This window comes from Macaca mulatta, chromosome 15 (genome assembly GCF_049350105.2).
Source record: "Macaca mulatta isolate MMU2019108-1 chromosome 15, T2T-MMU8v2.0, whole genome shotgun sequence".
In the NCBI taxonomy this organism is placed as follows: domain Eukaryota; kingdom Metazoa; phylum Chordata; class Mammalia; order Primates; family Cercopithecidae; genus Macaca; species Macaca mulatta.
In genome coordinates this window covers 3,912,419-3,927,285 of record NC_133420.1, presented here as the reverse complement: position 1 = coordinate 3,927,285, position 14,867 = coordinate 3,912,419, and the positions used below count along the sequence as shown (strand labels likewise).

Here is a 14,867-nt window from a genome sequence, read left to right as displayed (position 1 = left end):
AGAAGCCAGGGGGGCGGGCCGGGGGTGGCGGCTGGGAGCCCGATCGCGGGGGGTGCCTGCACCCCCGGCGAGGGGGCTCCCAGAAGCCAGGGGGGCGGGCCGGGGGTGGCGGCTGGGAGCCCGATCGCGGGGGGTGCCTGCACCCCCGGCGAGGGGGCTCCCAGAAGCCAGGGGGGCGGGCCGGGGGTGGCGGCTGGGAGCCCGATCGCGGGGGGTGCCTGCACCCCCGGCGAGGGGGCTCCCAGAAGCCAGGGGGGCGGGCCGGGGGTGGCGGCTGGGAGCCCGATCGCGGGGGGTGCCTGCACCCCCGGCGAGGGGGCTCCCAGAAGCCAGGGGGGCGGGCCGGGGGTGGCGGCTGGGAGCCCGATCGCGGGGGGTGCCTGCACCCCCGGCGAGGGGGCTCCCAGAAGCCAGGGGGGCGGGCCGGGGGTGGCGGCTGGGAGCCCGATCGCGGGGGGTGCCTGCACCCCCGGCGAGGGGGCTCCCAGAAGCCAGGGGGGCGGGCCGGGGGTGGCGGCTGGGAGCCCGATCGCGGGGGGTGCCTGCACCCCCGGCGAGGGGGCTCCCAGAAGCCAGGGGGGCGGGCCGGGGGTGGCGGCTGGGAGCCCGATCGCGGGGGGTGCCTGCACCCCCGGCGAGGGGGCTCCCAGAAGCCAGGGGGGCGGGCCGGGGGTGGCGGCTGGGAGCCCGATCGCGGGGGGTGCCTGCACCCCCGGCGAGGGGGCTCCCAGAAGCCAGGGGGGCGGGCCGGGGGTGGCGGCTGGGAGCCCGATCGCGGGGGGTGCCTGCACCCCCGGCGAGGGGGCTCCCAGAAGCCAGGGGGGCGGGCCGGGGGTGGCGGCTGGGAGCCCGATCGCGGGGGGTGCCTGCACCCCCGGCGAGGGGGCTCCCAGAAGCCAGGGGGGCGGGCCGGGGGTGGCGGCTGGGAGCCCGATCGCGGGGGGTGCCTGCACCCCCGGCGAGGGGGCTCCCAGAAGCCAGGGGGGCGGGCCGGGGGTGGCGGCTGGGAGCCCGATCGCGGGGGGTGCCTGCACCCCCGGCGAGGGGGCTCCCAGAAGCCAGGGGGGCGGGCCGGGGGTGGCGGCTGGGAGCCCGATCGCGGGGGGTGCCTGCACCCCCGGCGAGGGGGCTCCCAGAAGCCAGGGGGGCGGGCCGGGGGTGGCGGCTGGGAGCCCGATCGCGGGGGGTGCCTGCACCCCCGGCGAGGGGGCTCCCAGAAGCCAGGGGGGCGGGCCGGGGGTGGCGGCTGGGAGCCCGATCGCGGGGGGTGCCTGCACCCCCGGCGAGGGGGCTCCCAGAAGCCAGGGGGGCGGGCCGGGGGTGGCGGCTGGGAGCCCGATCGCGGGGGGTGCCTGCACCCCCGGCGAGGGGGCTCCCAGAAGCCAGGGGGGCGGGCCGGGGGTGGCGGCTGGGAGCCCGATCGCGGGGGGTGCCTGCACCCCCGGCGAGGGGGCTCCCAGAAGCCAGGGGGGCGGGCCGGGGGTGGCGGCTGGGAGCCCGATCGCGGGGGGTGCCTGCACCCCCGGCGAGGGGGCTCCCAGAAGCCAGGGGGGCGGGCCGGGGGTGGCGGCTGGGAGCCCGATCGCGGGGGGTGCCTGCACCCCCGGCGAGGGGGCTCCCAGAAGCCAGGGGGGCGGGCCGGGGGTGGCGGCTGGGAGCCCGATCGCGGGGGGTGCCTGCACCCCCGGCGAGGGGGCTCCCAGAAGCCAGGGGGGCGGGCCGGGGGTGGCGGCTGGGAGCCCGATCGCGGGGGGTGCCTGCACCCCCGGCGAGGGGGCTCCCAGAAGCCAGGGGGGCGGGCCGGGGGTGGCGGCTGGGAGCCCGATCGCGGGGGGTGCCTGCACCCCCGGCGAGGGGGCTCCCAGAAGCCAGGGGGGCGGGCCGGGGGTGGCGGCTGGGAGCCCGATCGCGGGGGGTGCCTGCACCCCCGGCGAGGGGGCTCCCAGAAGCCAGGGGGGCGGGCCGGGGGTGGCGGCTGGGAGCCCGATCGCGGGGGGTGCCTGCACCCCCGGCGAGGGGGCTCCCAGAAGCCAGGGGGGCGGGCCGGGGGTGGCGGCTGGGAGCCCGATCGCGGGGGGTGCCTGCACCCCCGGCGAGGGGGCTCCCAGAAGCCAGGGGGGCGGGCCGGGGGTGGCGGCTGGGAGCCCGATCGCGGGGGGTGCCTGCACCCCCGGCGAGGGGGCTCCCAGAAGCCAGGGGGGCGGGCCGGGGGTGGCGGCTGGGAGCCCGATCGCGGGGGGTGCCTGCACCCCCGGCGAGGGGGCTCCCAGAAGCCAGGGGGGCGGGCCGGGGGTGGCGGCTGGGAGCCCGATCGCGGGGGGTGCCTGCACCCCCGGCGAGGGGGCTCCCAGAAGCCAGGGGGGCGGGCCGGGGGTGGCGGCTGGGAGCCCGATCGCGGGGGGTGCCTGCACCCCCGGCGAGGGGGCTCCCAGAAGCCAGGGGGGCGGGCCGGGGGTGGCGGCTGGGAGCCCGATCGCGGGGGGTGCCTGCACCCCCGGCGAGGGGGCTCCCAGAAGCCAGGGGGGCGGGCCGGGGGTGGCGGCTGGGAGCCCGATCGCGGGGGGTGCCTGCACCCCCGGCGAGGGGGCTCCCAGAAGCCAGGGGGGCGGGCCGGGGGTGGCGGCTGGGAGCCCGATCGCGGGGGGTGCCTGCACCCCCGGCGAGGGGGCTCCCAGAAGCCAGGGGGGCGGGCCGGGGGTGGCGGCTGGGAGCCCGATCGCGGGGGGTGCCTGCACCCCCGGCGAGGGGGCTCCCAGAAGCCAGGGGGGCGGGCCGGGGGTGGCGGCTGGGAGCCCGATCGCGGGGGGTGCCTGCACCCCCGGCGAGGGGGCTCCCAGAAGCCAGGGGGGCGGGCCGGGGGTGGCGGCTGGGAGCCCGATCGCGGGGGGTGCCTGCACCCCCGGCGAGGGGGCTCCCAGAAGCCAGGGGGGCGGGCCGGGGGTGGCGGCTGGGAGCCCGATCGCGGGGGGTGCCTGCACCCCCGGCGAGGGGGCTCCCAGAAGCCAGGGGGGCGGGCCGGGGGTGGCGGCTGGGAGCCCGATCGCGGGGGGTGCCTGCACCCCCGGCGAGGGGGCTCCCAGAAGCCAGGGGGGCGGGCCGGGGGTGGCGGCTGGGAGCCCGATCGCGGGGGGTGCCTGCACCCCCGGCGAGGGGGCTCCCAGAAGCCAGGGGGGCGGGCCGGGGGTGGCGGCTGGGAGCCCGATCGCGGGGGGTGCCTGCACCCCCGGCGAGGGGGCTCCCAGAAGCCAGGGGGGCGGGCCGGGGGTGGCGGCTGGGAGCCCGATCGCGGGGGGTGCCTGCACCCCCGGCGAGGGGGCTCCCAGAAGCCAGGGGGGCGGGCCGGGGGTGGCGGCTGGGAGCCCGATCGCGGGGGGTGCCTGCACCCCCGGCGAGGGGGCTCCCAGAAGCCAGGGGGGCGGGCCGGGGGTGGCGGCTGGGAGCCCGATCGCGGGGGGTGCCTGCACCCCCGGCGAGGGGGCTCCCAGAAGCCAGGGGGGCGGGCCGGGGGTGGCGGCTGGGAGCCCGATCGCGGGGGGTGCCTGCACCCCCGGCGAGGGGGCTCCCAGAAGCCAGGGGGGCGGGCCGGGGGTGGCGGCTGGGAGCCCGATCGCGGGGGGTGCCTGCACCCCCGGCGAGGGGGCTCCCAGAAGCCAGGGGGGCGGGCCGGGGGTGGCGGCTGGGAGCCCGATCGCGGGGGGTGCCTGCACCCCCGGCGAGGGGGCTCCCAGAAGCCAGGGGGGCGGGCCGGGGGTGGCGGCTGGGAGCCCGATCGCGGGGGGTGCCTGCACCCCCGGCGAGGGGGCTCCCAGAAGCCAGGGGGGCGGGCCGGGGGTGGCGGCTGGGAGCCCGATCGCGGGGGGTGCCTGACCCCCCGGCGAGGGGGCTCCCAGAAGCCAGGGGGGCGGGCCGGGGGTGGCGGCTGGGAGCCCGATCGGGGGGCGTGCCTGACCCCCCGGCGAGGGGGCTCCCAGATGCCAGGGGGGCGGGCCGGGGGTGGCGGCTGGGAGCCCGATCGCGGGGGGTGCCTGACCCCCTCGCGATGGGGCTCCCAGAAGTCAGGGGGGCCGTCCGGGGGTGACTCCTGGCAACCTGATCTGGATATTTGGAAGAGTATCACAAGTGGTTGTCCAGTGTCTGTGATACTGAGATTAATATCTGTCTCTCGGCCTTGGAATATTGAGCAGGATGAAACAGGGTGAATGTCCACCCTGTGCCACATTGCGAGTAATATCAGCCTGTCCCCTCCATGGATATTAAGAACAATATCCCAGACTGGGTGTACGCCTCCTGCTGTACAGAGTGCAATATCATCCTCTCCCTCCCAGGATAGTAATTACAATATCACTGGGCGGGAGCACACATCCTGTGAATTATTATCATCCTCTCCAACTCCGTATACTAGGAACTATATCTCAGAGAAACTGTCCCCTCAGTGCCATATTCGGACAAATAGCAAAGGCTTCTTCCGGGAATATTAGGAGCAATATTACCACGTAGCTATCCATCCGTTGCTATAATTGGAGTCATGTGATACTCTACCCCCGTTCATATTAGGATCAGTGTCACGTGCTGAGTGTACACCTACTGCGATATTAAAACTAAAGTCCTGCTTTCCGACCCTGGTTATTAAGAACAGCATCACAAGTAGGTTTACACTTCCTGTGGAATGAGGAATAATAATATGATTATTAATCATCAATGATCGATTTTAATAATTATCAATGATACTAAAAATTCATAAGATACCATTATTAATTATGGATAATGATTTTCAATACATGATTATGCCTGCTTTCAATTAATTATTAATATTAATGCCATCAAATAATATTATTAGTTCCTAATACTAATTATTATTGTATTCCCAGCATCACTGGGTATTGATTTAAGTCACATTAATTGCTAATATCATAATATTATTATTAATAGTGATATTACTAATAATTATGAATACAAATGGTTAACCTTTTAAACCAGTATTCATTTTAACTCTCTTTATTGTGATCATTAATATCAATAATTATTATTAATATTAATATAATTATTAATATTAATGATTAATAGACTTGCTCCTGATGTAAACCCGGGAGAGGACGATGTTAATTTCTATATCACAAAGGTGTACACCCCCCGTGACAGAGTTTCCAACTTCTGCTTGGGAGAGGAGGATATGACAATCAGTTTCACTGGAAGTAGAAACAACGGTGGGATACTGTTCTGAATATTCAGGGAGGAAGAGGCTGATGTGACTCCTAATAAAGAGGGGGTTACTCCCTCTGAGGGTGTGCACACTGGGGGTGTACAATCGTCTGAGAAGGGGTTGAAAATTTTCCGATGGGGAGATGATATTACTCAGAATATGAGAAAGAGGCTGGGGGTCCACAAGGCTCCCAGAAGCCAGGGGGGCGGGCCGGGGGTGGCGGCTGGGAGCCCGATCGCGGGGGGTGCCTGCACCCCCGGCGAGGGGGCTCCCAGAAGCCAGGGGGGCGGGCCGGGGGTGGCGGCTGGGAGCCCGATCGCGGGGGGTGCCTGCACCCCCGGCGAGGGGGCTCCCAGAAGCCAGGGGGGCGGGCCGGGGGTGGCGGCTGGGAGCCCGATCGCGGGGGGTGCCTGCACCCCCGGCGAGGGGGCTCCCAGAAGCCAGGGGGGCGGGCCGGGGGTGGCGGCTGGGAGCCCGATCGCGGGGGGTGCCTGCACCCCCGGCGAGGGGGCTCCCAGAAGCCAGGGGGGCGGGCCGGGGGTGGCGGCTGGGAGCCCGATCGCGGGGGGTGCCTGCACCCCCGGCGAGGGGGCTCCCAGAAGCCAGGGGGGCGGGCCGGGGTTGGCGGCTGGGAGCCCGATCGCGGGGGGTGCCTGCACCCCCGGCGAGGGGGCTCCCAGAAGCCAGGGGGGCGGGCCGGGGGTGGCGGCTGGGAGCCCGATCGGGGGGCGTGCCTGACCCCCCGGCGAGGGGGCTCCCAGAAGCCAGGGGGGCGGGCCGGGGGTGGCGGCTGGGAGCCCGATCGGGGGGCGTGCCTGACCCCCCGGCGAGGGGGCTCCCAGATGCCAGGGGGGCGGGCCGGGGGTGGCGGCTGGGAGCCCGATCGCGGGGGGTGCCTGACCCCCTCGCGATGGGGCTCCCAGAAGTCAGGGGGGCCGTCCGGGGGTGACTCCTGGCAACCTGATCTGGATATTTGGAAGAGTATCACAAGTGGTTGTCCAGTGTCTGTGATACTGAGATTAATATCTGTCTCTCGGCCTTGGAATATTGAGCAGGATGAAACAGGGTGAATGTCCACCCTGTGCCACATTGCGAGTAATATCAGCCTGTCCCCTCCATGGATATTAAGAACAATATCCCAGACTGGGTGTACGCCTCCTGCTGTACAGAGTGCAACATCATCCTCTCCCTCCCAGGATAGTAATTACAATATCACTGGGCGGGAGCACACATCCTGTGAATTATTATCATCCTCTCCAACTCCGTATACTAGGAACTATATCTCAGAGAAACTGTCCCCTCAGTGCCATATTCGGACAAATAGCAAAGGCTTCTTCCGGGAATATTAGGAGCAATATTACCACGTAGCTATCCATCCGTTGCTATAATTGGAGTCATGTGATACTCTACCCCCGTTCATATTAGGATCAGTGTCACGTGCTGAGCGTACACCTACTGCGATATTAAAACTAAAGTCCTGCTTTCCGACCCTGGTTATTAAGAACAGCATCACAAGTAGGTTTACACTTCCTGTGGAATGAGGAATAATAATATGATTATTAATCATCAATGATCGATTTTAATAATTATCAATGATACTAAAAATTCATAAGATACCATTATTAATTATGGATAATGATTTTCAATACATGATTATGCCTGCTTTCAATTAATTATTAATATTAATGCCATCAAATAATATTATTAGTTCCTAATACTAATCATTATTGTATTCCCAGCATCACTGGGTATTGATTTAAGTCACATTAATTGCTAATATCATAATATTATTATTAATAGTGATATTACTAATAATTATGAATACAAATGGTTAACCTTTTAAACCAGTATTCATTTTTACTCTCTTTATTGTGATCATTAATATCAATAATTATTATTAATATTAATATAATTATTAATATTAATGATTAATAGACTTGCTCCTGATGTAAACCCGGGAGAGGACGATGTTAATTTCTATATCACAACGGTGTACACCCCCCGTGACAGAGTTTCCAACTTCTGCTTGGGAGAGGAGGATATGACAATCAGTTTCACTGGAAGTAGAAACAACGGTGGGATACTGTTCTGAATATTCAGGGAGGAAGAGGCTGATGTGACTCCTAATAAAGAGGGGGTTACTCCCTCTGAGGGTGTGCACACTGGGGGTGTACAATCGTCTGAGAAGGGGTTGAAAATTTTCCGATGGGGAGATGATATTACTCAGAATATGAGAAAGAGGCTGGGGGTCCACAAGGCTCCCAGAAGCCAGGGGGGCGGGCCGGGGGTGGCGGCTGGGAGCCCGATCGCGGGGGGTGCCTGCACCCCCGGCGAGGGGGCTCCCAGAAGCCAGGGGGGCGGGCCGGGGGTGGCGGCTGGGAGCCCGATCGCGGGGGGTGCCTGCACCCCCGGCGAGGGGGCTCCCAGAAGCCAGGGGGGCGGGCCGGGGGTGGCGGCTGGGAGCCCGATCGCGGGGGGTGCCTGCACCCCCGGCGAGGGGGCTCCCAGAAGCCAGGGGGGCGGGCCAGGGGTGGCGGCTGGGAGCCCGATCGCGGGGGGTGCCTGCACCCCCGGCGAGGGGGCTCCCAGAAGCCAGGGGGGCGGGCCGGGGGTGGCGGCTGGGAGCCCGATCGCGGGGGGTGCCTGCACCCCCGGCGAGGGGGCTCCCAGAAGCCAGGGGGGCGGGCCGGGGGTGGCGGCTGGGAGCCCGATCGGGGGGCGTGCCTGACCCCCCGGCGATGGGGCTCCCAGAAGCCAGGGGGGCGGGCCGGGGGTGGCGGCTGGGAGCCCGATCGCGGGGGGTGCCTGACCCCCCGGCGATGGGGCTCCCAGATGCCAGGGGGGCGGGCCAGGGGTGGCGGCTGGGATCCCGATCGTGGGGCGTGCCTGACCCCCCGGCGATGGGGCTCCCAGAAGCTAGGGGGGCCGGCCTGGGTTGGCGGCTGGGAGCCCGATCGCGGGGGGTGCCTGACCCCCTCGCGATGGGGCTCCCAGAAGTCAGGGGGGCCGTCCGGGGGTGACTCCTGGCAACCTGATCTGGATATTTGGAAGAGTATCACAAGTGGTTGTCCAGTGTCTGTGATACTGAGATTAATATCTGTCTCTCGGCCTTGGAATATTGAGCAGGATGAAACAGGGTGAATGTCCACCCTGTGCCACATTGCGAGTAATATCAGCCTGTCCCCTCCATGGATATTAAGAACAATATCCCAGACTGGGTGTACGCCTCCTGCTGTACAGAGTGCAATATCATCCTCTCCCTCCCAGGATAGTAATTACAATATCACTGGGCGGGAGCACACATCCTGTGAATTATTATCATCCTCTCCAACTCCGTATACTAGGAACTATATCTCAGAGAAACTGTCCCCTCAGTGCCATATTCGGACAAATAGCAAAGGCTTCTTCCGGGAATATTAGGAGCAATATTTCCACGTAGCTATCCATCCGTTGCTATAATTGGAGTCATGTGATACTCTACCCCCGTTCATATTAGGATCAGTGTCACGTGCTGAGTGTACACCTACTGGGATATTAAAACTAAAGTCCTGCTTTCCGACCCTGGTTATTAAGAACAGCATCACAAGTAGGTTTACACTTCCTGTGGAATGAGGAATAATAATATGATTATTAATCATCAATGATCGATTTTAATAATTATCAATGATACTAAAAATTCATAAGATACCATTATTAATTATGGATAATGATTTTCAATACATGATTATGCCTGCTTTCAATTAATTATTAATATTAATGCCATCAAATAATATTATTAGTTCCTAATACTAATCATTATTGTATTCCCAGCATCACTGGGTATTGATTTAAGTCACATTAATTGCTAATATCATAATATTATTATTAATAGTGATATTACTAATAATTATGAATACAAATGGTTAACCTTTTAAACCAGTATTCATTTTTACTCTCTTTATTGTGATCATTAATATCAATAATTATTATTAATATTAATATAATTATTAATATTAATGATTAATAGACTTGCTCCTGATGTAAACCCGGGAGAGGACGATGTTAATTTCTATATCACAACGGTGTACACCCCCCGTGACAGAGTTTCCAACTTCTGCTTGGGAGAGGAGGATATGACAATCAGTTTCACTGGAAGTAGAAACAACGGTGGGATACTGTTCTGAATATTCAGGGAGGAAGAGGCTGATGTGACTCCTAATAAAGAGGGGGTTACTCCCTCTGAGGGTGTGCACACTGGGGGTGTAAAATCGTCTGAGAAGGGGTTGAAAATTTTCCGATGGGGAGATGATATTACTCAGAATATGAGAAAGAGGCTGGGGGTCCACAAGGCTCCCAGAAGCCAGGGGGGCGGGCCGGGGGTGGCGGCTGGGAGCCCGATCGCGGGGGGTGCCTGCACCCCCGGCGATGGGGCTCCCAGAAGCCAGGGGGGCGGGCAGGGGGTGGCGGCTGGGAGCCCGATCGCGGGGGGTGCCTGCACCCCCGGCGATGGGGCTCCCAGAAGCCAGGGGGGCGGGCCGGGGGTGGCGGCTGGGAGCCCGATCGCGGGGGGTGCCTGCACCCCCGGTGATGGGGCTCCCAGAAGCCAGGGGGGCGGGCCGGGGGTGGCGGCTGGGAGCCCGATCGCGCGGGGTGCCTGCACCCCCGGAGATGGGGCTCCCAGAAGCCAGGGGGGCGGGCCGGGGGTGGCGGCTGGGAGCCCGATCGCGGGGGGTGCCTGCACCCCCCCGCGATGGGGCTCCCAGAAGTCAGGGGGGCCGTCCGGGGGTGGCTCCTGGCAACCTGATCTGGATATTTGGAAGAGTATCACAAGTGGTTGTCCAGTGTCTGTGATACTGAGATTAATATCTGTCTCTCGGCGTTTTAATATTGAGCAGGATGAAACAAGGTGAATGTCCACCCTGTGCCACATTGCGAGTAATATCAGCCTGTCCCCTCCATGGATATTAAGAACAATATCCCAGACTTGGTGTACGCCTCCTGCTGTACAGAGTGCAATATCATCCTCTCCCTCCCAGGATAGTAATTACAATATCACTGGGCGGGAGCACACATCCTGTGAATTATTATCATCCTCTCCAACTCCGTATACTAGGAACTATATCTCAGAGAAACTGTCCCCTCAGTGCCATATTCGGACAAATAGCAAAGGCTTCTTCCGGGAATATTAGGAGCAATATTACCACGTAGCTATCCATCCATTGCTGTAATTGGAGTCATGTGATACTCTACCCCCGTTCATATTAGGATCAGTGTCACGTGCTGAGTGTACACCTACTGCGATATTAAAACTAAAGTCCTGCTTTCCGACCCTGGTTATTAAGAACAGCATCACAAGGAGGTTTACACTTCCTGTGGAATGAGGAATAATAATATGATTATTAATCATCAATGATCGATTTTAATAATTATCAATGATACTAAAAATTCATAAGATACCATTATTAATTATGGATAATGATTTTCAATACATGATTATGCCTGCTTTCAATTAATTATTAATATTAATGCCATCAAATAATATTATTAGTTCCTAATACTAATCATTATTGTATTCCCAGCATCACTGGGTATTGATTTAAGTCACATTAATTGCTAATATCATAATATTATTATTAATAGTGATATTACTAATAATTATGAATACAAATGGTTAACCTTTTAAACCAGTATTCATTTTTACTCTCTTTATTGTGATCATTAATATCAATAATTATTATTAATATTAATATAATTATTAATATTAATGATTAATAGACTTGCTCCTGATGTAAACCCGGGAGAGGACGATGTTAATTTCTATATCACAACGGTGTACACCCCCCGTGACAGAGTTTCCAACTTCTGCTTGGGAGAGGAGGATATGACAATCAGTTTCACTGGAAGTAGAAACAACGGTGGGATACTGTTCTGAATATTCAGGGAGGAAGAGGCTGATGTGACTCCTAATAAAGAGGCGGTTACTCCCTCTGAGGGTGTGCACACTGGGGGTGTACAATCGTCTGAGAAGGGGTTGAAAATTTTCCGATGGGGAGATGATATTACTCAGAATATGAGAAAGAGGCTGGGGGTCCACAAGGCTCCCAGAAGCCAGGGGGGCGGGCCGGGGGCGGCGGCTGGGAGCCCGATCGCGGGGGGTGCCTGCACCCCCGGCGATGGGGCTCCCAGAAGCCAGGGGGGCGGGCCGGGGGCGGCAGCTGGGAGCCCGATCGCGGGGGGTGCCTGCACCCCCGGCGATGGGGCTCCCAGAAGCCAGGGGGGCGGGCCGGGTGCGGCGGCTGGGAGCCCGTTCGCGGGGTCTGCCTGCACCCCCGGCGATGGGGCTCCCAGAAGCCGGGGGGGCGGGTCGGGGGCGGCGGCTGGGAGCCCGTTCGCGGGGGATGCCTGCACCCCCGGCGATGGGTCTCCCGGAAGCCGGGGGGGCGGGCCGGGGGCGGCGGCTGGGAGCCCGTTCACGGGGGCTGCCTGCACCCCCGGCGATGGGGCTCCCGGAAGCCGGGGGGGCGGGCCGGGGTGGCGGCTGGGAGCCCGATCGCGGGGGGTGCCTGACCCCCCCGCGATGGGGCTCCCAGAAGTCAGGGGGGCCGTCCGGGGGTTGCTCCTGGCAACCTGATCTGGATATTTGGAAGAGTATCACAAGTGGTTGTCCAGTGTCTGTGATACTGAGATTAATATCTGTCTCTCGGCCTTGGAATATTGAGCAGGATGAAACAGGGTGAATGTCCACCCTGTGCCACATTGCGAGTAATATCAGCCTGTCCCCTCCATGGATATTAAGAACAATATTCCAGACTGGGTGTACGCCTCCTGCTGTACAGAGTGCAATATCATCCTCTCCCTCCCAGGATAGTAATTACAATATCACTGGGCAGGAGCACACAGCCTGTGAATTATTATCATCCTCTCCAACTCCGTATACTAGGAACTATATCTCAGAGAAACTGTCCCCTCAGTGCCATATTCGGACTAATAGCAAAGGCTTCTTCCGGGAATATTAGGAGCAATATTACCGCGTAGCTATCCATCCATTGCTATAATTGGAGTCATGTGATCCTCTACCCCCGTTCATATTAGGATCAGTGTCACGTGCTGAGTGTACACCTACTGCGATATTAAAACTAAAGTCCTGCTTTCCGACCCTGGTTATTAAGAACAGCATCACAAGTAGGTTTACACTTCCTGTGGAATGAGGAATAATAATATGTTTATTAATCATCAATGATCGATTTTAATCATTATCAATGATACTAAAAATTCATGATACCATTATTAATTATGGATAATGATTTTCAATACATGATTGTGCCTGCTTTCAATTAATTATTAATATTAATGTCATCAAATAATATTATTAGTTCCTAATACTAATCATTATTGTATTCCCAGCATCACTGGGTATTGATTTAAGTCACATTAATTGCTAATATCATAATATTATTATTAATAGTGATATTACTAATAATTATGATTACAAATGGTTAACCTTTTAAACCAGTATTCATTTTTACTCTCTTTATTGTGATCATTAATATCAATAATTATTATTAATATTAATATAATTATTAATATTAATGATTAATAGACTTGCTCCTGATGTAAACCCGGGAGAGGACGATGTTAATTTCTATATCACAACGGTGTACACCCCCCGTGACAGAGTTTCCAACTTCTGCTTGGGAGAGGAGGATATGACAATCAGTTTCACTGGAAGTAGAAACAACGGTGGGATACTGTTCTGAATATTCAGGGAGGAAGAGGCTGATGTGACTCCTAATACAGAGGGGGTTACTCCCTCTGAGGGTGTGCACACTGGGGGTGTACAATCGTCTGAGAAGGAGTTGAAAATTTTCCGATGGTGAGATGATATTACTCAGAATATGAGAAAGAGGCTGGGGGTCCACAAGGCTCCCAGAAGCCAGGGGGGCGGGCCGGGGGTGGTGGCTGAGAGCCCGATAGCGGGGGGTGCCTGCTATTAATCCCAATATGGCACAGAGGGTACAGCTCTTCTGAGATATTGTTCCTAGTATACAGAAGGGGAGAGGATGATAATGATTCACAGGTTGTGTGCTCCTGCCCGGTGATATTGTTATTACTGTCCTGGAAGGGAAAGGATGATATTGCACTCTGTACAGCTGGAGGCATACACCCAGTCTGGGATGTGGTTCCTAATGTCCATGGAGGGGACAGGCTGATATTACTCGCAATGTGGCACAGGGTGGACATTCACCCTGTTTCATCCTTCTCAATATTCCAACACCGAGAGACTGATATTACTCTCAGTATCACAGACACTGTACAACCCCTTGTGATACTCTTCCAAATATCCAGATGAGGTTCCCCGCTCCCACCCCGTCCGGCCCCCCCTGGCTTCTGGGAGTCCCATCGCCAGGGGTGCAGGCACCCCCCGCGATCGGGCTCCCAGCCGCCACCCCCGGCTCGCCGCTGTGGCTTCTAGGAGCCCCATCGCTGGGGTTGCATTCATGCCCCCCGATCGGGCTCCCCGCCGCCACTTCCGGCCCGCCCCCCTTACTTCTGGGAGCGCTATCACCGGCGGGTGAGGCACCCCCCGCGTTCTAGCCCTTGGCAGCCACCCCTGGCCCGCCCCCCTGGCTTCTGGGAGCCAGAATGAGATTAGTAAAAGGGACCATGGAAAGCTGACTTGCTCCTGAACCGTGGGAGGGTGGTGTGAGATGGTTCCTTTGATGAAGCAGAAAGCAGCCCTCACCAGACACTAAGTCTGCCACTCCATTGACCTTGAACTCTCAGCCTCCAGACTGTGAGAAATTAGTATCCGTTGTTCATAAATCACTCAGTCTAGGTCAGGCACAGTGGCTCACGCCTGTAATCACAGCACTTTGGAAGGCTAAGCCAAGTGGATCAAGAGGTCAAAAAATCGAGACCATCCTGGCCAACATGATGAAACCAAATCTCTACTAAAAAAAAAAAAAAAAAAAAGAAAATGCCAGGTATGGTGGTGGGCACCTGTAGTCCCAGCTACTCAGGAGGCTGAGGCAGGAAAATCACTTGAACTCGGGAGGTGGAGCTTGCAGTGAACCAAGATCGCACCACTGCTCTCCAGCCTGAGCAACAGAGCAAGGCTCCATTTCAAAATAAATAAATAAATAAATAAATAAATAATAAATAATTAAAATAAGCGTCCCAGTCTATGGCACTTTGTCATAGCAGCCTGAATGAACTAAGACAGCTCAGTATGAATCAAACAGAAGGCCAGGTCACAGGAACCTAAAGGAAGTCCTCCTAGAAGCAGAATGACATCAGGGAAGAAGGAACAATGGCAGGAGGGGCAAAATAGGACCTCAGGGCTGTTCTAGGACACCCACGTCCCACGCTGTGAGGCTACCTGTGGAGCTTGGCATCCTGCCAACCCAGATCAGTGGCACAGGTGCCTACCGGGAGCTGTGCAGCAGACCCCCTCTTTCTCAAGGAGCCTTCTCGGGACCAGTCTTCCGGACTGGCAGTGGACAAGAGCTTTACAAATGTCCTCACAATTGCATCCATGGGCAAGAAATTCCACTTCTAGAATCATTCTTAAAGAAGAAGAAAAATGTTTAAATAAATAAATAAAACAATAAAATTAGACTCATTCTTGGAATGTTGCCAGGATATAGCTTACAAGATAGGAAAACAAGCTCAAATTATAGGAGTGTAT

At 58.9% G+C, this 14,867-nt stretch overlaps 1 protein-coding gene across 1 annotated transcript in view; it reads right to left on the bottom strand.

Annotated features, from left to right (window-relative positions):
* LOC144334884 (uncharacterized) overlaps nucleotides 1–13,661 on the bottom strand; it is a 201,400-nt gene extending 187,739 nt beyond the window's left edge. Inside the window, exon 1 of the mRNA XM_077966729.1 lies at nucleotides 13,638–13,661. Coding sequence (XP_077822855.1) covers nucleotides 13,638–13,661 — 24 coding nt within the window. The remainder of the gene's footprint in view (nucleotides 1–13,637) is intronic.
* Between the last annotated feature and the right edge of the window lie 1,206 nt (nucleotides 13,662–14,867).